General features: G+C 39.9%; 1 protein-coding gene across 6 annotated transcripts in view; it reads right to left on the reverse strand.

The window, feature by feature from the left end:
* Positions 1–20777, reverse strand: part of PDSS2 (decaprenyl diphosphate synthase subunit 2) — a 292097-nt gene that overhangs the window by 35454 nt on the left and 235866 nt on the right. For all 6 annotated transcript variants that reach the window (XR_005789940.1, XR_005789938.1, XR_005789937.1 and 3 more), the window contains one exon: positions 20193–20225. Coding sequence is in view for 1 of the 6 variants with exons in the window: in XM_040474307.1 (XP_040330241.1) it covers positions 20193–20225 (33 nt within the window). In the remaining 5 variants the exon portion in view is untranslated. The remainder of the gene's footprint in view (positions 1–20192; positions 20226–20777) is intronic.

Raw genomic sequence — 20777 nt, forward strand, 5'->3', positions numbered from 1 at the left:
CCTGGATAAGGATAAAAGGAAACAAATGGAAGCCATGCTCTTACAGGAAGAGACCGCATACCTCACCAAGTGAAGTGGACCACACTTCCCTAGCAGGGATTATGAAACTGGAAGAACTGTAAGATGCTGCAGTGATAAATGTAAGGTGTACAACTTTTGAACATTTAGTAAAACTCACATTCTAATAGTTGGTAAATTCTTGGTGAACCTGATTGATAATCTTAGGTATCAGAAGATAGAAGAAGCACATTTTGCTTAAGTATGTCAACATAATTGGATATAAAGGTGATAGAAATCTGGCACACACACACAAAAAGGAATGCCATCCTAGTATTAGAATCGGTGAAAGAAAGAACCAGCAGGCATGGTTTTGGACACTCAGACTATAAATCAGAAAAGCAAATTTAAAAATCAGCAGGAGCGCCTGGGTGGCTCAGGTGGTTGGGCGTCCGACTTCGGCTCAGGTCATGATCTCGCAGTTCATGAGGTCGAGCCCTGCACTGGGCTCTGTGCTGACAGCTCAGAGCCTGGAGCCTGCTTCGGATTCTGTGTCTTCCTCTCTCTCTGCCCCTCCCCAGCTCATGCTCTGTCTCTCTCTCTCTCTCCCAAAAATAAGTAAACATTAAAAAGAGGTAAAAAAAAAAAAAAAAATGGTGAAAAGACTGCCATGATTCCAAGAGATCATAAAGAGAAACAGCTCAAGGGTGATGAGGGCCTCTGAAAAACTAAATTTCAACAACGATCATAATTAATTATGAGAGAGATTAAAATAAATGGCTACAGAATAAGCTCTCTTGGGGCTCGGATTTAAAAAGGTGTAAAAGGAGAAGCATATCATCTCCTCCACTGCTGAGTCCCTGTTGAACACCTGCTCTGTACAAAGGTCCACTGTGGACATAGGATGCGATCCCTGATCTGAAGGAGCTGACAAAGGAGAGGCACAAAGCTATAAAAATTGTGTGGGAATCCACCCATAAGTCTGTATTATCACCAAGACACTTGTCACACGTTTTTAAAGTGCCATTCCTCACAGAAACATGTTCAGACACAACCCTGTCAGAATTTGCTAAAGACTGATGGGGGTTCATGGGGCAAGGAGATGATGACAAAAATAAGGGGCATTAAAATGTAAAGGCTGTATGTCGAATAAGAACAAGTAGGGGTGCCTGGGTGGCTCAGCTGGTTGAGCATCGACTTTGGTTCAGGTCATGATCTCAGTTGGTGGGTTCAAGCCCTGAGTCGGACTTTGTGCTGACAGCTCAGTGCCTGGAGCTTGCTTTAGATTCTGTGTCTCCCTCCCCGCCTCCCCTCTCTCTCTCTGCCCCTCCCCTGCTCACGCTCTGTCTCTGTCTCTCAAAAATAAATAAAGATGTTGAAAAAAATTAAAGAAAAAAAAGAACAAGTATCCTCAAATAGTTGATAATGTATTATTAAGAGAAGACAGAGAAGAGAACTAAAGAATGAGTTAAAAGTTGTAAAGATTAAAATAAATTCCCTGAAGAGGGGTCTTTAGGGATGAAACATGCATTCAAAAAGCCCACATGTTGTCGGGGAGCCTTGGAGGAAGCAACCATTCTGCCTTCGGTCTGGCTTCTGGTGTCGTTTGCATTTCAAGATGACCTACCACTCCCATTCCAAACATAGTATTATAGTCCTGGACAAATTATCGTGTAGCACCCCACTGAGTCTCCTCCAGTGAGAAAGCCGCTTGGTTTTCTCACTCACTTTGTCTGATGTGTCTGAGGGCACTTCCCTCCTCTGTCTTCCTCCTCACTCTGGAGACCTAGTTTCTTCTAGTCTACGGCACCTTCACAGAGGCATCCACTCACCTCTGTCCTCTTCTTGCTTATAGTACATATAAATGTCCTTCCCAGCTACTGAAGGACTGTAAGAAATCTCAGAGAGGAGAGATGCAACTGACAAATGTCTTCAAACACGGCACAAAAGAAAAAGATGAGGACAGAGGTACATCTGGAACAAAGACCAGTGAATTTATGGGCAATGATGGCAAAATTCCAAAAATATGTTATCAAATAAGATGGTTTTTGAGCTCTAGAAAAAAAGGCAGTGATGGTCGCAGCCCTAGGATAGGTGGGTCACAATAAGCAAGTCATTACAAAATATTCTCATTTTTCTTTTTGATACGGGCACTCACTGTTAGCTTCAGAAATAGTAAAAATAGAGTGTAAGTGGGTTTTAGAAACTTAGCCCTTTGTGGATAAGACAGAGAAATGGGGGTCTGGATTAGAGTATGGTAATATAGATTCAAATATGTAAAATAACTACTAGAAAATGTTTGGTAGTATTTTGCCCAGAGTATTTATTGAGTATTTATTTTGAGCAGAAAAGTGATCTCTATCATTGTACTATAGGACTCAATATTCAATTTCATCTCTTCAATAAATGGTGTTGAAAAAAAAAAGGAGAACCATATGCAAAAGAATGAAACTGGACCACTTTCTTACAGCACATACAAAAATAAACTCAAAATGGATTAAGGACCTAAATGTGAGGGGTGCCTATATGGCTCAATAGGTTGACCATCCTACTCTTGATTTCGGCTCAGGTCATGATCTGAGGGTAGTGGGATAGAGCCTTGTGTCAGGCTCTGTGTTGAGCATGGAGCCTGCTTACCATTCTCTCTCTCTCTTTCCCTCTGCCCCTCTCCCCTGCTCACACACACTCTCTCTCTAAAATAATAATAATAATAATAATAATAATAATAATAATAATAAAAGATCTAAATGTGAGACATAAAATCATAAAACTCCTAGAAGAAAACATAGGCAGTAATTTCTTTGACATTGACCTTTTTTTTCTAGATATGTCTCCTCAGACAAGGGAAACAAAAGCAAAAATAAACTACTGGGACTATACCAAAATAAAACAGTTTTTGCACAGTGAAGAAAACCATCCATAAAACAAAAAAGCAACCTACTGAAAGGGAGAGGATATTTGCAAATGATATATCCAACAAGGGGTTAATATACAAAATATATAAAGAACCTATACAATTCAGCTCAAAACACCCAAATAATCTGATTAAAATTGGGCAGAGGACCTGAACAGACGTTCTTCCAAAGAAGTCAGAGAGAGAAGGACAAATACCGTATGATTTCACGTAACACGTAGAATCTAAAAAACAAAACAAATAAGTAAACAAATAGCAGAAACAGACCATAAATACAGAGAACAAAGTGATGGTTGGGAAGGATTGGGGGATGGACAAAATGGGTGAAGGGGAGTGAGTGATATAGGCTTCCATTTATGCAATGTATAATGGGGGCATAGAGATAAAATGTACATCACTGGGAATATGGTCAATGGTACTGTAATAGTGTTGTATGATGACTGATGGTAGCTACATTTGTGGTGAGCACAGCATAACATATAGACTTGTCAAATTACTATCTTGTACACCTGGAATAATGTAATAGTATGTGTTGACTATACTTCAATAAAAAAGGAAAAACAAAAAAACCCTCAACTTGGTTTTCTTTCCTTTATCACAGTTCTGTGGATTATCTGAATGAAGATGGGGAAGAAATACATATTAAATTTTAATTTTCAGATGTCATGCAGCCAAGAGAGAAAGCTAACACACGGATAGCATCAAAGTCTTACTGGTTTTGACATGTTGAACCATGACTGATACTAGTGAGGTGATATGTAATAGGGATACATGTGTATAGTTGTGCATTTAGGTTTCAAAAATTAACTGTAAAAGTGGAAGTCTCAGTTTGGGAGTGATTCATAAATAAGAGCTGAGAATCTTTGATAACCACATTTTTTACATAAGCCAAGACTGTGATACAGATGAAAACAAACAAACAAACAAACAAACAAACAAACAAACACAAACTTCGGCAGCATCTGAAGATGTACATGTCCAAAACATGGGCAGGAATGGTCATGCTGCAGTGTTTGATGGTCAATTGATGTTTAGAAAACTATGTTCAGTCCTGGATGCCATGGCCATGTGTCAAGAGGAGCATTCAAAATAGACTGGGTTTGGGAAATCTGCGTGGCTCAGTTGGTTAAGCATCTGACTCTTGATTTTGGCTCAGGTCATGATTTCATGGTACATGAGATTGAGCCCAGTGTCAGGCTCTGCATTGACTGTGAGGAGCCTGTTGGGATTCTTTCTCTCTCTTTCTCTCTCTCTCTCTCTGCCCCTCCCAGCTCACGATCTCTATCTCTTTCAAAATAAATAAACTAAAAAAAACAACAACAACAACACAAAAAAAACCCCAAAATAGACCAGGTCCGGTATTAGGATGAAGAAGTTATTTGAAAACATGTCATCTAAGGAATGTTTACCCTGGAGGAAAGAATTAAAGAAGATGAAAGCCATCTTCAAATATCTAAAGCAATTAAATGGAAGATGGGGCAGTCCTGTTCTATATGCTTCAGGATCCAGAACAAAGAGCAACAAGGTGAAATTTCTAGGAAGCAGATTTCAGTTACAAATAAGAGAGAGCTTTCAAATAACTAGAGTTGTCTAACAACAGAAGAATTATTTTTGACAAGGTGTGAACCCCCTGTTTTGGGAAGTCCTCAGCAACTGGATGACCACATCAGAGAAAGTATGAATAAAATTCTCAGGAGACATGGCAGGTGGGACAAGGCTGCCTCCGAAGTCCCACCCAACACAAGGATTTTAGCTGATAGTGCTTCAGTTGAAAAGTCTTCCCAACTTCTGAGTGGCAAGAACTGGTACAAAAGGAAAAGCTACAATGAAAACCTTTCTCTAGTATGATAAACATTATGCTAAACAAACTGCAAACAACAGAAAATGCATTCTTTTTTACTTAGAACCATAAATTATTTGCAAAAGTCTACAGAAAAAAAATCTACTGATTTTAATTAAGTATCTTATTTCAACCAAAGGAAAGGAAATGGAAACAAGAGAATTTTTAGTTATTTCCTCAATCACATGAACTCTTGGGTAAAATTAAAAGAACGGTACGCCTCCTGGTATTAAAGTGATACTACTACTACTACTACTACTACTACTACTAATCACAACAGCAGCAATAACAACAATCTCATTGTAATTATGTGTGCCCAGCACTAAGACATACATATCTTCAATCCTTACAACAGCCCTATGAGGCAGATACTAATATTATTCTCATTTTATAGATGGATAAACTTAGGCAAGAGTAAGTTGCTCAAGGTAATGCAGAAGACAAGTGCTAGAGTGAAGATTCAAGCAGTTCTTGTTCTTAAAGTTTATTATTTTGAGAGAGAGACAGCGCATGTGAAAATGGGGGAGGGGCAGACAGAGCGGGAGAGAAAGAATCCCGAGCAGGCTCTGCACTGTCAGTGTGGAGCTGGATGTGTGGCTCAAACTCACAAACTGCAAGGTCATGACCTGAGCTGAAATCAAGAGTCAGACGCTTCACCAACTGAGCCACCCAGGTACCCCAAGTAGTTCTTGCTCTTAACTAGCATGGTATAATGCCTTTTCTTTCTCTTACATGAACTGGAAAGCATTTCAATTTCATTTGAGAAGAGAACACATATCTATGTCATAATATAATTTACAAGCCCGTGCACAAGGGCAAATTTTTTCATGATACATCACAGACTTAAAATAGTACATTAAGTCAAACAACTTTGGATAAAACCATATTTACAGAGATGACAGAAAATTGAAGCCATCATTATGTTAATCATGCACCTCTATTACAATATACACATTTTTAAAAACCGTAACTAAAAGTGCCATATGGCTGCAGGACAAATGTCAGTAAGAATTAGAAGTAGAATATTTCTTGGCCAACTAATCTTTGACAAAGCAGGAAAGAATATCCAATGGAATAAAGACAGTCTCTTCAGCAAGTGGTTCTGGGAAAACTGGACAGCAACATGCAGAAGAATGAACCTGGACCACTTTCTTACACCATACAAAACAATAAACTCAAAATGGATGAAAGACCTCAATGTAAGACAGGAAGCCATCAAATCCTCTAGGAGAAAGCAGGCAAAAACCTCTTTGATCTTGGCCACAGCAACTTCTTTCTCAACACGTCTCCGGAGGCAAAGGAAACAAAAGCAAAAATGAACTACTGGGACCTCATCAAAATAAAAAGCTTCTGCAGAGTGAAGGAAACAATCAGCAAAACTAAAAGGCAACCAACAGAACGGGAGAAGATATTTGCAAACGACATATCAGATAAAGGGCTAGTATCCAAAATCTATAAAGAACTTATCAAACTCAACACCCAAAAAACAGATAATGCAGTGAAGAAATGGGCAAAAGACATGAATGGACACTTCTCCAAAGAAGACATCTAGATGGCCAACCAACACATGAAAGAATGCTCAACATCACTCATCATCAGGGAAATACAAATCAAAACCACAATAAGATACCACCTTACACCTATCAGAATGACTAACATTAACAACTCAGGCAACAACAGATGTTGGCGACGATGCAGAGAAAGAGGATCTCTTTTGCATTGTTGGTAGGAATGCAAACTGGTCCAGCCACTCTGGAAAACAGTATGGAGGTTCCTCAAAAAACTAAAAATAGAACTACCCTATGACCCAGCAACTGCACTACTAGGCATTTATCCACGGGATACAGGTGTGCTGTTTTGAAGGGACACATGCACCCCCATGTTTATCGCAGCACTATCAACAATAGCCGAAGTATGGAAAGAGCCCAAATGTCCATCGATGGATGAATGGATAAAGAAGATGTGGTATGTACATACAATGGAGTATTACTTGGCAATCAAAAAGAATGAAATCTTGCCATTTGCAACTACGTGGATGGAACTGGAGGGTATTATGCTAAGTGAAATTAGTCAGAGAAAGACAAAAATCCTATGACTTCACTCATATGAGGACTTTAAGAGACAAAACAGATGAACATAAGGGAAGGGAAACAAAAATAATATAAAAGCAGGGAGGGGGACAAAACAGAAGAGACTCATAAATATGGAGAACAAACTGAGGGTTACTGGAAGGGTTGTGGGAGGGGGGATGGGCTAAATGGGTAAGGGGCACTAAGGAATCTTTGTTGCACTATATGCTAACTAATTTGGATGTAAATTAAAAAAAAAAAAAGAAGTGGAATATTTCTACATTTTATGTTAAGAATAAAAGGCCAAAAATATTTTACTTGATTAAGTATATTCTTCAGGTCATACTTTTTTTTTTTTTTAAACAAATAGGCACTGAATAAGACTCAGATGTTATCACATCCACTATTGAGTCAGAAAACAAAACTAATATAGTAATATATTTTTACTTAAATCTTTAATGATGAAAACTTATTTTTACTAAAAATTTCAATGCAAAACTCTGACTGCAGTAATGGCATTTGGGGTTTCACACAATCAAAGGACACTATTACCTCACGTTGTTTCCACTATTTTTAAAAACCAGCCTCAGGGTTCATACTACTTTTAAGTCATTGGATAAACGATTAATGAGTTAAAAAAAATTTTTTAATGTTTTATTTTCGTGAGAGAGAGCAACAGAGTGCGAGCAGAGGAAGGGTAGAAAGACAGAGGGAGACACAGAATCTGAAGCAGGCTCCAGGTTCTGAGCTGTCAGGACAGAGCCTGATGCGGGGCTCAAACCCACAAACCGTGATATCATAACCTGAGCCAACGTCAGACACTTAACTGACTCAACCCCCCAGGTGCCCCAGGATTAGTGAGTTTAAAATGACAACTATAATTTAGCCCATGCTTTAACATTTTTACTGTTCCCTTATAAAATATCAGAGTAGTTTTCTTTCGTAAAACAGCCTGTAAAATTCCTGTAATATGTATTTGTATTGAGCTTTAAGATATTTTTTAATAAGATCTATTTATTCTTTTGCAGGATTAAGATCATTCTGTATAATTGTGCAAGCCTATGTGACACACATGACATTTGTTACACTGCTCTCCTTTTCCCTTGAGTTCCAGGACCTGAAGCCCATGGAGATGGGTGGTGAGGGAAGAGGTGGGCTCTAGGAGGGACAAAATACAACTCTTTCTACATATGGCAGTTTTTCAAGCACCCTGGAGCAGAATACCCCGGATGAAGCCACACAGGAACCTTTTTTAATCTAATAATGGGAGGAGATGTTCTCTTCCTAAGACTGGTTAATCCGTTTCTGCTGTTCCAATAATAATAAGAAAAACAATTGTAAAGAAGCAGTGAGCAAACATTAACAGGGAAACTCTGCACCTGGACATGTGTAGCCTCAGGCTTCTCTAAGCCCACCTCACCTGTAAAATCAGGAAGATCATCTTTATGCCACATGACATTATTATGAAGAACAAATAAGATGATGTCTGGCAAATTACGCTGACATCAGTAAAATGTTACTAAGGGGTGCCTGGGTGGCTCAGTTGGTTGAGCATCTGACTTGTGACTCAGCTCAGGTCATGATCCCAGGAGTCATGGGCTCAAATCCCACGTTGGGCTCCACACTGAGCATGGAGCCTGCTTAAGATTCTCTTTTTCTCCCTCAGTCCCTCTCCCCCACTAATACATGAATGTGCGCATTCTCTCTCTCTCTCTCTCTCAAACAAATAAATAGAAATTAAAAAAATGCCATTCACATGCAAGACTTGAAGAGGAAGAGAGCATGGGAGTTCATTACAGAACTTAGATGTAATATTACATAATGCACCTGGCTTTAATTATAAACATTCACAGACTATTTTACATAGATTCATGAAGTTGTTTTAAATATTTTAAATCTCCAGATTATTAGTGAATTGGAAACATGCTAACTTTTGAAAAATGAATTTCCAAATCATCTGAACCACTTAAAATTGAATCTATTCCTCTGAAAAGGAAAAAAAAAAACATGATAAAGACAGATTTGGTACCATTTTTCTTGCCTTCTCCACACATTTCTATTAGGCTCAGTCTAGATGGTGTGTAGCCTGCTGTTGAGAGTGAGACTTCAGTTCGGCCACACTACCCTGAATGTGCCCAGTTGTTTCCAATCTCGGAAACAGGGCCCAACCTAAGCAGGGCTGGGCCTAGTGAGTCCTTGGGTGGAACAGTGAGGTTTCAGAACTGATTTCAAGGCTCAACATCTCAGCGAAGTACATTTATGAGTCCACAAATAGCTTCATAACCAAACAACACGTTTTGCACAAATTATGATGTCTGATTATATATATCCCTGTTATATGTACAAATAACCCCAAACCAGACATACATACATACATACATACAATTTGGTACTCCTACATGTACATATATGTATGTATGTATGTATATATGTATTTTAGAGATATTTTCACGCAGTTAAAAACATTTTGCTGGCATACTCAAAACTGATCTAAATTGTTGACCCGTTGGCAGAGAATTCAGGCAAAGTAGTCTTGCTCCTTAAGAAAGACAGGTTAGGGGCGCCTGGGTGGCGCAGTCGGTTAAGCGTCCGACTTCAGCCAGGTCACGATCTCGCGGTCCGTGAGTTCGAGCCCCGCGTCGGGCTCTGGGCTGATGGCTCAGAGCCTGGAGCCTGTTTCCGATTCTGTGTCTCCCTCTCTCTCTGCCCCTCCCCCGTTCATGCTCTGTCTCTCTCTGTCCCAAAAATAAAATAAATAAACGTTGAAAAAAAAAAATTAAGACAGGTTAGAGCATCTAGGTGGCTCAGTCGGTTGAGTGACTAACTTCAGCTCAGGTCATGATCTCACGGTTTGTGAGTTCGAGTCCCGTGTCAGGCTCTGTGCTGACAGCTCAGAGCCTGGAGTCTGCTTCGGATTCTGTGTCTCCCTCTCTCTCCGCCCCTCCCCTACTCTGTCTCTCTCTGTCTCAGAAATAAACATTAATAAAAATAAAAATTAAAAAAAAGAAAGACAGGTTGACTTATAGCTCAGGGTAGAAGCAGATGTATCTGATTTCAAAATATATTTATTTTTTTATTAAACATTTTTTGTAATGTTTATTTTTGAGACAGAGAGATAGAGCATGGGCAGAGAGAGAGGGAGACATAGAATCCAAAGCAGGCTCCAGGCTCTGAGCTATCTGCACAGAGCCTGACACGGGGCTCAAACTCACAGACTGCAAGACCATGACCTGAGCCAAAGTTGGGTGCTTAACTGACTGAGACACCCAGGCACCCCCAAGATGTATTTAAATGGAACAAAGTGTACAATTTAATTCTTAGTTTATGAACTTTCATTGGCATTTGATAGGATGGACATTTGAGGTTAGTAAAATGGAATTATATTAAATTGAGACTTAAATTGCATAGGAAGAGCAATCATGTCTTCTGAAAGAAAATCCAACTATTTATAAATAACCTCAGATTTATCCATATTTTTGACTCAAAAGTCATTTTCAATTTAGTATCATATTCCAAAGAGGAACTTAATTCTACACACTGATATTCAAAAAGCAAAACATATCATAGGTTGTAGACTGAAGCAATGATCCACTCTTTGTAGCTTTTTTAGGAGTAAATCAACAGCAAACTCTGTAATCTCATGACTAATACTATGCTGGTTATTTAATTAAAAAGAAAACTATGGGGGCGCCTGGGTGGCGCAGTCGGTTAAGCGTCCGACTTCAGCCAGGTCACGATCTCGCGGTCCGCGAGTTCGAGCCCCGCGTCAGGCTCTGGGCTGAGGGCTCAGAGCCTGGAGCCTGTTTCCGATTCTGTGTCTCCCTCTCTCTCTGCCCCTCCCCCGTTCATGCTGTCTCTCTCTGTCCCAAAAATAAATAAACGTTGAAAAAAAAATTTAATAAAAATAAATAAATAAATAAAAAAAGAAAACTATGGGACAAGAGCAATCACATCATGTAGGTATCCAACAGTCCTAAGGGTTATTTGAGGAATACATAAACTACTTGAGTCTGTATCTTACTTATACACTTCTTAAATCCTCCTCGTATCTCAATTGTTCATCTGCTTTAGTATTTGGATGCTGATACCTGGGGATCACTTGCCTCAAAACTACCACTGTTACCTACATGACCCTAGATTCCTAACATCCTAACATGTATCCTGATACAGCATGAGCTTGAAACACATTTCTGACTTCCATCACTAGAGTGCATGTCAAACAGCAGAAAAACTCTATCTATTAAGAGTTATGACAATGACATATCTTCCAGGTGGCATCAGACTGGGGGCAAATGCAGGAATCAATGTATGGTGTGAAGAAGTTAACTTGTATTCCACGTAAATATAACCACACCTGCAGGATTAATACCTCTTTCAGATACAGTTTTCTATGTTACGGTGTTACAGAAGGTAACATAGATCTTTGCCTCCCTCAAGAGAATGGTAATGACAACTTATTTTAAATGGTTATATCCAGAAAACCTTCTTGGAAGAGTGAAGAATGCTTGCCAGTTAAAAAAAAAATCACAATAATTATTGCACTAGTTCAGCATAAATCCTAAGACAGACATTTACTAGACAATCACTATCTCTCTACAGAATGATGCATACCATTTCCTGGATGTTTGTAAAACCAAAGCCTGTATACAAATTCTCCCTTACTTCTTTTTGTAGTATGTCTAAAGCACCTTAAGAAGCAGTATGGTGGTGAAGAATACACAGTGTGGAGTTAGCAAACCTGGAAAAAATCATGACTCTGTGAGATAGTAACTGTGAACACTGTTAACGTTATTCGATCTCTTCTCCATAAAATGAAGGGATTCAAGGGTAGAATTTGATAGAACCATTTGATTAAAGTGCTTCATGTGTCTTGAGCAGACTGCACGATGAATGTATACTAGGGCATGAATACTAGGGCATAAATTTTAAAGAGATCACAGCACGCAGAAAAGCTTACAACCTTTTTTAACAGGTGCACACAACTCTTGTTAGTAATGGATCAAAGATAAATGTTAGTGTAATTTCCTTAGGTCTAGAATAGGGAGAACTGCCACAGGGGGCACCATTGCACTATGCAGGAATCCATCTTCAGAGGTATATCTCTGGCTTTATTATGATGTGGTGAATAGGTAAAATCTTTAAGCAAGCCAGGAAGTCAAAGACTTGGGGGAAAGGGACAGGATACACTCATCCAAAATCTTTAGTAGCATCTTACACATCACTAACCAAATGTTGCAGATCCTGTGATCTCTATTGTTATCTCAGTAATTCTGTTTGAACAATGACGTGGCACAGCCACCTTGCTATTTCAGGAAAGGTAGTTAAGCACATCCAGGATTAGTACTCTGCCTTATGTAGTAAGTGGAGAAGCTGAGTAGTGCTTGCAGACACTGTTTAGGAAACATGGGGGGATGGCTTCAGATGTACCAACTAAACAGATTACACCTTTCTGATAGACTAATCATGTTGAAATCACAAAGCCCCTCAATTCTGTATAAAACTGGGCTGCAGAATTAGCGTATGAGCTTGGAAATATATCAATGCAGGTAATAACCAAGACTTCTAACTAAAACCACAGTCAGCATCTACTTGGTGGTGCCTCCTTTTTTGTTCTCTTAAAAAACATAATTTTAGAAAGCCCATACCTCTCCACGGTTTTTATGATGGGGGAGAGAGAGAATAGTGTTTCCTTTAGATCTAGTTAAAACAGTTTCAATGGGTTAAATAGGCTCCTCTACGGGGACAGAAGGCTCTATCCTCTACATGAAGGCATATAGGCACTTCCTGTGCACAGGTGGCTCCTGATACCACAAACTGGGAGCAATAATTGAATCCAGCTACCCCACAGTGCAGAGCATTCACCCACAGAACCAGCCTGGAGGGCACTGTTAGTTAGCTTTCTAGACTAAGATTCAAAAGGTTATCCCAATTGAATCTTTGTTTCAACCCCAGGGAGTGCAAGGCATGGAGGGTAAAACGATTTGCTTAAAAGTATACTTGGGAAGAAATAAGAAGAACAAAGGTAGAGTTAAATATGTCTTATAAATTAAAAGAACAGAATATAGGCACAAACATTTGGTTTATCTTGAGTCATTCATTCATTCATTCATTCATTCAACAAATATTTGGTATGTAATATGTGCCAGGCACTGTGTTAGGCCCTCAGAGAACAATGATGAGCAAAACCAGACACAATTTCAGGCTTACGACTAAGAACTGGTCTTCACTAACAACCTAAGTCTTAGCCTCCTGATGAATGTTAGGTATTATGCAGATATGTAATTTTTAGAGGCCAGTAATTCAAAATGGTAATTTCAAGAATGAGAGAGATTGTCCCACTAAATATTATTGTTGCGACCCAATTTAGCAGTTTACATATACAATTAGAAACCCAAGATCAACAAGCTAGGAATATATGATTTAAAGAAAAATAAAAAAAGATTTACAACTGCATAGAGGATTGAGTTCAAATAATATCAATACTATTTGGGTTAACAACTGAGAGAATGGCATATTTTATGATGTCATAAAGAGGTTTATTATTGATAGTATTTAATAATATTATTCATGATCCACAAAGGAATAGAGATTATGATCATCAAATCTGTTGATGCCATGGAGGTATGTGGGAATGCTAACACCTCAGAAAGCAAGAATCTAATTTTAAAATAACATTAAGAGGGGCGCCTGGGTGGCGCAGTCGGTTAAGCGTCCGACTTCAGCCAGGTCACGATCTCGCGGTCCGTGAGTTCGAGCCCCGCGTCGGGCTCTGGGCTGATGGCTCAGAGCCTGGAGCCTGTTTCCGATTCTGTGTCTCCCTCTGTCTCTGCCCCTCCCCCGTTCATGCTCTGTCTCTCTCTGTCCCAAAAATAAATAAACGTTGAAAAAAAAAATTAAAAAAAAAATATAAAATAACATTAAGAAATTAAGGAATAGATCATCAAAGCAAGATGATAGTCACTGGGGACTTATGCAAAATAATATACTCAGAGATTTAAGGAGTAAAAACTAGCTTGATGACTGGGGATGAATGAACATCCAAAGAGCAACTGTTTTGCAAAAAAGACCTAAGGGCTCTACAACTCTGGTTCAAGATACTATTATATGAGTGATTAGAATTTATTTTTGATTACGAGTTTCACATGGTAAAAAAAAGCCATACATACAGACAGAAATTAATGCTTGTTTTTCCATCAATAGTAATTGTATTTTATCTTAAAAAATGTTTTTAATGTTTATTTATTTGGGGGTAGTAAAAGAGGGAGAGAGAAAGAATTCCAAGACATGGGGCTTGAACTCAGCAACTGTGAGATCATGACCTGTGCCAAAATCAAGAGACAGTTAACCCACTGAGCCACCCAGGTACCCCAATAATTGTATTTTAAAGGAGATATAGAATCCAAGAGTAGCTGTAAAAACTGACTTTGGTTAAGTTAATTGTTTTAAAAAAAGATTACAGAAAACCTAGGGGTGTCTGGGTGGCTCAGTCTGTTGAGCATCTGACTCTTGATTCAGTTCCGGTCATGATCCCAGGGCTGTGGGATCGAGCTCCACCTCGGACTCTGCGCTGTGGGGAGACTGCTTAAGATTCTCTCTCATTCCCTCTGCCCCTCTCCCCTGCTCACAGTCTCTCTCACTAAAATTATAAATAAATAAATAAATAAATAAATATCCATTATTATTATTTTTTTTAAACGTTTATTTATTTTTGGGACAGAGAGAGACAGAGCATGAACAGGGGAGGGGCAGAGAGAGAGGGAGACACAGAATCGGAAACAGGCTCCAGGCTCTGAGCCATCAGCCCAGAGCCCGACGCGGGGCTCGAACTCACGGACCGCGAGATCGTGACCTGGCTGAAGTCGGACGCTTAACCGACTGCGCCACCCAGGCGCCCCCAGCGCATTTATTTTAAAACATGCCGAAATGTTACCACCTTAATGCCTGTATTTATATTTTTACATGCTGTCTTCCAGTCTTTATCAAGATTTTACATAACTGTACCCATATCATAATGGTATTTGGATTTTTTCCATTAAATTCTATTATAAACACTTCATTTAATTAGACCACAAGTCCTTTACGGGAAAAGATGGGAGAAGGGAATGATGATACTTTTACATAGTCTTTGTTTTTATCACTAAAACAGAAATCCTAAATGTAAAGACAACTTCAGGAGGTTAGAGGGAACAAGAGATTTAGCGCATACAGCAATGCCGTATGGAATACTTTACCAAAGGAGCTAATGTGAAGCCCCAGGGTAGGAGAAGCAGCATCTGCCCGAGAAAGGGGTACACGGAAGAGAAAACACAGTAACATCTGGTCTCTAAATGTGCCAATGTGAAAAATTCTCACAGCCAGTTAGCTAGGGTTATGAGAAAGAACGAGCAGGGAAAAAACTGCCTGCCAAAAAAAAAAAAAAAAAGAGTCTGGCTTTGTCAGTAAAGAAAGGACAATAATATTTACAGAAAATTTTCTATACTCAAGCTTCAAAAAAGTAGAATTTGGACTCAATATGCAGCAAAATGGTTGAAGCAATCTATGGCTAAAAGGGCAAACCTTGGAAAGGAGAACTGTGACATGAGAGGAAAGACTCTTTCTCTTCTTGAAGGGAAGTGATGATATGTGATCGTGCAAATGCAAATGTCTGCGGACAGCACTGTTTGCTTGTGGGAAGAGAATTTTAATGTGTACCCTATGCAAATGCGTTTTATAATAAAACAGAATGTGCAAGGCCTTCTGAGGGCGGGGAGGGAAGCGGCAGCTCCAGACGCCGCACTTGAGAGTGGCGGGGACGCAGCCAGAAGCGTGTGCCACTCGCAACCCTGAACAGACTCCAGCAGAGAGGGCACGTCAAAACCCCACTCCTTAAAAAAAAAATCTCTCTTACGTTCCACCGAGAACTGGATGCCTAATGAATTAACACCTGCAAGATCTTTCTTTACCCAGTGCTTAACCTTGAACAACTCTGTGCTTAGAGTGAACCTCAGGAAGAAGACATTAAAAAAAACAACTCTTTTCTGTACTGAGTCATGGGGAAAATGGTAGGAACTGCACAGTAAAGACTAGAGATGACTATAAAGAAAGCTCCTGAAAACCATTTAGAGTCTTTGTGTCAAAATTAGCATGAATGTCAAAGCCCATGTAAGGCCTGGTCGGAAGCATTTGTGAAAGGGAGCAGGAGGCCATCACAGTGGTGACAGAGTCTGGTTTTGACCAAGTACTATTTATTGATATCTGTGTATCTGAAGCAGTTATTAAAAAGAAATTGGGGGAAAGTCTGCATCCCTACACTGGAGATATTTAAGCAAGCCATTTTGAAAGTGTTAAAAATTAAAATTGTAGAAAGCCGAACCATAGGTGCCATGTTTTGCCTGAAGTGGTAAAAATACCATCTGCCTCAGTCTTTTTAGCAGCAGGCTTATTTCGAGTAGCAGTAGGCTAAGCTGCAGGCATACGCTCAGCTCCAGCTGGGGAAAATACACAGACGTTTGTAGATGTTTTTCTAAGCAAGAGTAGTCAACATATTCGTTTTCTTTCAGACATATATATGTTACCATAGCAAACCAAGCATCAATGTGGTCCGAGAAGCTTCTCCACCAGTCCCAACCCGTACCCATAAATTCCTACAATTCAATAGGTGGCACTCTTCCCTCTAGCACTGCACCAAATCAGCTGCACTTAACTGTGGGGCCAGAAGCCTGGGGAACGTGGAATAGTCTTGAGAAATACACACTCAGGGTTGCAGACCAACCACTGTAATTAGGATCCACACAGCATTGCATATAGGGGCTTAACTGTTAGCACTGGCTTTTTGGGTCATGGTTCACTTCTGGTAATTATATTCTGTCTAATAAGACTTCTCCTGAAGTTTTAACTAGGTAAGTAAGACGTTCTTGTTTTTCTATTTTAGAAGCTACTGGGTACCATCGCCTTTTGGTTACTCAGCTCCCAGCCTTGCCCAGACCCCAGGTGGATGAGTTCCAGCAGCAGGAAGGGCACTCCCATGACTGTCTTAACCACCGTACAGAGGCAGAAGAGACAAAATGAATTAATGGTTGTCAAGTGCTTTGATATCTTAAGATGAAAGGCATTGTAGTACCGTGAAGCATTCATATCCAGACTCTATCGCAACAGGAACTCAATTAAAAAGTAATTCAATTTCTCATCTGAGGGTTTGAGTACAGACCACTGTTTTGCTGAATGTGACAGTCTCAATATCCAGCTGAAACTGATTTTGAAATGATCACCTCTTCCTTTGATTCCTCGCCATTCTGAGACTGACAAAATTTGAGAGCTGGCCTATACGGCCACAAAAGCACAGAGCCAAAATAATCTCCTATGGTCCTCAAAACCTGACTTTTCAGATAAAATTTGGCTTTTGGGTAAATACTCACCACTTGGAAATAACAAAATTTCCAGCAACAAACACATTTCATGATGGTCTCCAAAAATGGCTCCTGAGTTTTTCAAATGTAGAGTTACAGATAAACCCAAGGGCAGACCTAAGCTGCTAAGCATCAGTCAGCATGAGCACCATGCCCATGCAAAACAGAGATGCCTAGACCGTGGGTCATGACATGTGTTACTAAGGGCCCGTGGTACACTGTGTATGAGACAATATCACAAGCTACACCCTGCAGATATCTGCCCCATACCTGCTAGAGATGGACATAACCTTTTTTTCCCATGTCACTTGTGTTTAGGTCTGTGGAAGGATGATAAGCCTAGATGAATTGCTTAGATCAAGCTATGGCCCTTAAGTGTCAGAACCGCACCACATATTCCCGAGGGGTGGGGTTCTGTTTACTGGCATAAGAAATATGATCACTACACACTTGTGAAGGCGACCATAGGACTACTGAACATTGAGAGGGACTATGTGACATAGTCAATATATTCTTTTTTTTCTTTTTTAAATGTTTTTAAAAATTTATTTGGTGGGGGAGAGAGGGAGAGAATCCCAAGCAGGTTCCGCACTGTCACTGCAGAGCCCGACATGTGCCTCGATCTCACGAACTGTGAGATCACGACCTCAGCCAAAATCAAGAGTTGAATGCTTAACTGACTAAGCCACCCAGGTGCCCCTGTAGTCAATATATTCTTAAAATGGCTCCGTGAAGTCTACAATCCTCAATTCCAGACCTCCCAGAACCTCCTGCACTTCTAGAATAATACTAATGCAACTCATATGCATACATTTGACAAGTCCTCCTGTACATAAAGCCTGTGCTGGGTACAAATGATGCGACCATGAATAATGCACCTTCAGAGCTCTTACATTCCAATGGAAGAAAAAAACCAGAAGCAAGAAACTAAATGAAAATAATAATTTTAGATTATGATAAATGTTAAGAAGGAAAAATAGAGCAAAGGGGGAGGGGCTACTTTGGATAGGGAGGTCTGAGTCAAGGAAGCATGTGATGGCACAGCCTACATCAGCCTTGTTCATGGTGGCAGTCAGCACTAACACAGTGCTTTGCACATATTAAATATCCAATAACTGGTGGTTGAGTGGATAAAGTAGATGAAGGAATGAATGTGGACCTCAGGTATATAAGAATGCCCCCCACTGCCCAAGAAGAATATTTTCTCTCAAATTTGGAATTGGCCTAAAGAATAAACCAGCACTATTCTAAAACTGCTCGCTTTATACAAAGGAAAGTGAAGAAAGACCAGAGAGGTTAAGGGTCTTGGATTTTGCAGTGAGTTGGTGGCTGAGCCACCGCTGGGTCCAGGAGTGTCCTTCTATCCATGCACTGTATTTTTTCCTTTTTTCTAAGCTCTTCAATTGTCATGTGCTTCTGCAATAAGAAACCCTGAAGGAGTTCTAGGAGTCAAAAATAAGCATCAAGGATCAACAGTTATTCTATTGCTAAATCGTGTTGACTTTTCCCTTACGTTTTTGTTCATAAGTTAGCTTTCCTTTACCCTAACACAGTGAAATCCCAGCCTTTATCTCCAAGCTAGTTTATTACAACCTTCCCAAACAATCTTTTTAACTCTGTTGATACCTGTAACATTTGTCAAAAGCATCTTTTCTCTCTGATTGATATAAGAAAACCTATACCAGATTTTCTCCTGCAATGGACTTCTTATGTCTTCTATTTTCTTACTCACGGCTTCACTCGCTCATTCACTTACCCATTTACCTCCTCCCTACCTCCTTCAGCACTATTTACCATGTGCCAAGCACTGTGTTAAGCACCAAGTATATAAAGACAAATATGACACTGTCCCTGCCCTCCAAGAGCTCACAGTCTATGGTCTGCCTCATAAATGGGTCATTATAATATTACAGAGTAAGTACAATGACTGAGAGATGTACCGTGTATTAAAGCACGAAGGAAAGCAATAGTTTGTGAGACAGAGAAAAGAAGGGACTACATCTCAGTTAAGGCAAAGAGGGGACAGGCGTGGAGCCATGGGTGTGCACCTCAGGGCCGCCAGGAGAGCACAAGGTTCTGGATCGGCCCTGAAAGAGCACCATGGGTTTCAGCTGTCCCACTGCAAGCAGAGCCCTTACACCTCATATTTCTTCCTCCTTGTCTTTGGGGTGCAGGTGTGCTCACACCCTGGATATTCCTGATGGTGGCATAAGCCAGATGGTTAGCATGTTTCTTTAGCCAAGCAGCTGTATGCATCCCACACACCTGCTAAAACGTTCCATTTGTCCCTGAGGGGAAAACCAAGTGTGACCCAAATGTGTTCAGAGGCTTCCACTGGTGCACTGAAATCTGAACTCCCACAGCACTTTTTAAACAAGGCTATGTATCAGAATGATCTCGGAGCCTTTTTCCAAATACTTCCGTCCTGACCCTGCCCTGCTCTCCCCACCAGGGGCTTTTGATCTTGGTGAAAGAGGGTGTGATGCTGTGGTAACCTAGGCATATGTGTTTTCAAAAGCTCCACAGATGATGTGAAAACTACTACCTTTAGGAGTCTGAGTCTGCTGTGTATGGTGCCTCTCAGGTATTATCTGATGGTGCTAAAAGCTGTTTTGCATCCAGAGGCCAAAGGCATCTTTCTAGCAACGGTTAGTTATCTTATCCAGTATATTTTTCTTCCTAGTACTTACCACCACATGACATTATACTATGTATCCATTTAGTTGTTGCCTCCCACACTGCATTGTATATGTCTCAAAAGGAAAACACTTCATTTGGCTCACTGTTATAGTCTCAACACTTAACACAATGTCTGGAGTGAAGTAGTCACTCAATAAATACACTTACCTGCTAATATCTATTACCTAACAGGGAATGTCCCTCAGCTCCGAATGTGATGATTCTTTTTTGACCTTTTGATTATAAACAAAAGCCAAACACCAGATTGAAATGTAGAAAACTGTGTAGTATGTATAAAATCTACTTACCTTAGCATAGTCTAATCTTCCCTTCTCTTGAGCCTGAAGTAGAAAGAGGGGGAAATTAATTTGTTAGTTCTTTAAAAATTAGGTAGTGCTTTTAAAACTTACTTCTCCAAGAATAAAAGCCAACTCTCTCTCCCTTGGTCCCCCATCATTTATCTTTCTATGTATCTACATAGTTGTATCTCTATGCAACTATACATGTATAACACTTTCAAGCATATTGAAAAGTTGAAAGAACTGCACAGTGAGCACATATATACACTCTATCTAGACAGGACAGTAGCAGACATCATGACTCTTCACCTCGCCATGTTTCAGCACACAAGTCTTATAAGCATAGGGTGTCTTGTACATAACCACATGACTACTATCACATTTTATTTTTTTTTTAACGTTTATTTATTTATTTATTTATTTAATTTTTTTTTTTTTAACGTTTATTTATTTTTGAGGGACAGGGAGGGGCAGACAGACAGTGGGACAGAGGATCCGAAGCAGGCTCTATGCTGACAGCAGAGAGCCTGATGTGAGGCTCGAACTCATGAACTGTGAGATCATGACCTGAGCTGAAGTTGGACACTTAACCGA

Source organism: Herpailurus yagouaroundi, unplaced genomic scaffold (genome assembly GCF_014898765.1).
Source record: "Herpailurus yagouaroundi ecotype Mexico unplaced genomic scaffold, PumYag 139, whole genome shotgun sequence".
NCBI classification, from domain to species: domain Eukaryota; kingdom Metazoa; phylum Chordata; class Mammalia; order Carnivora; family Felidae; genus Herpailurus; species Herpailurus yagouaroundi.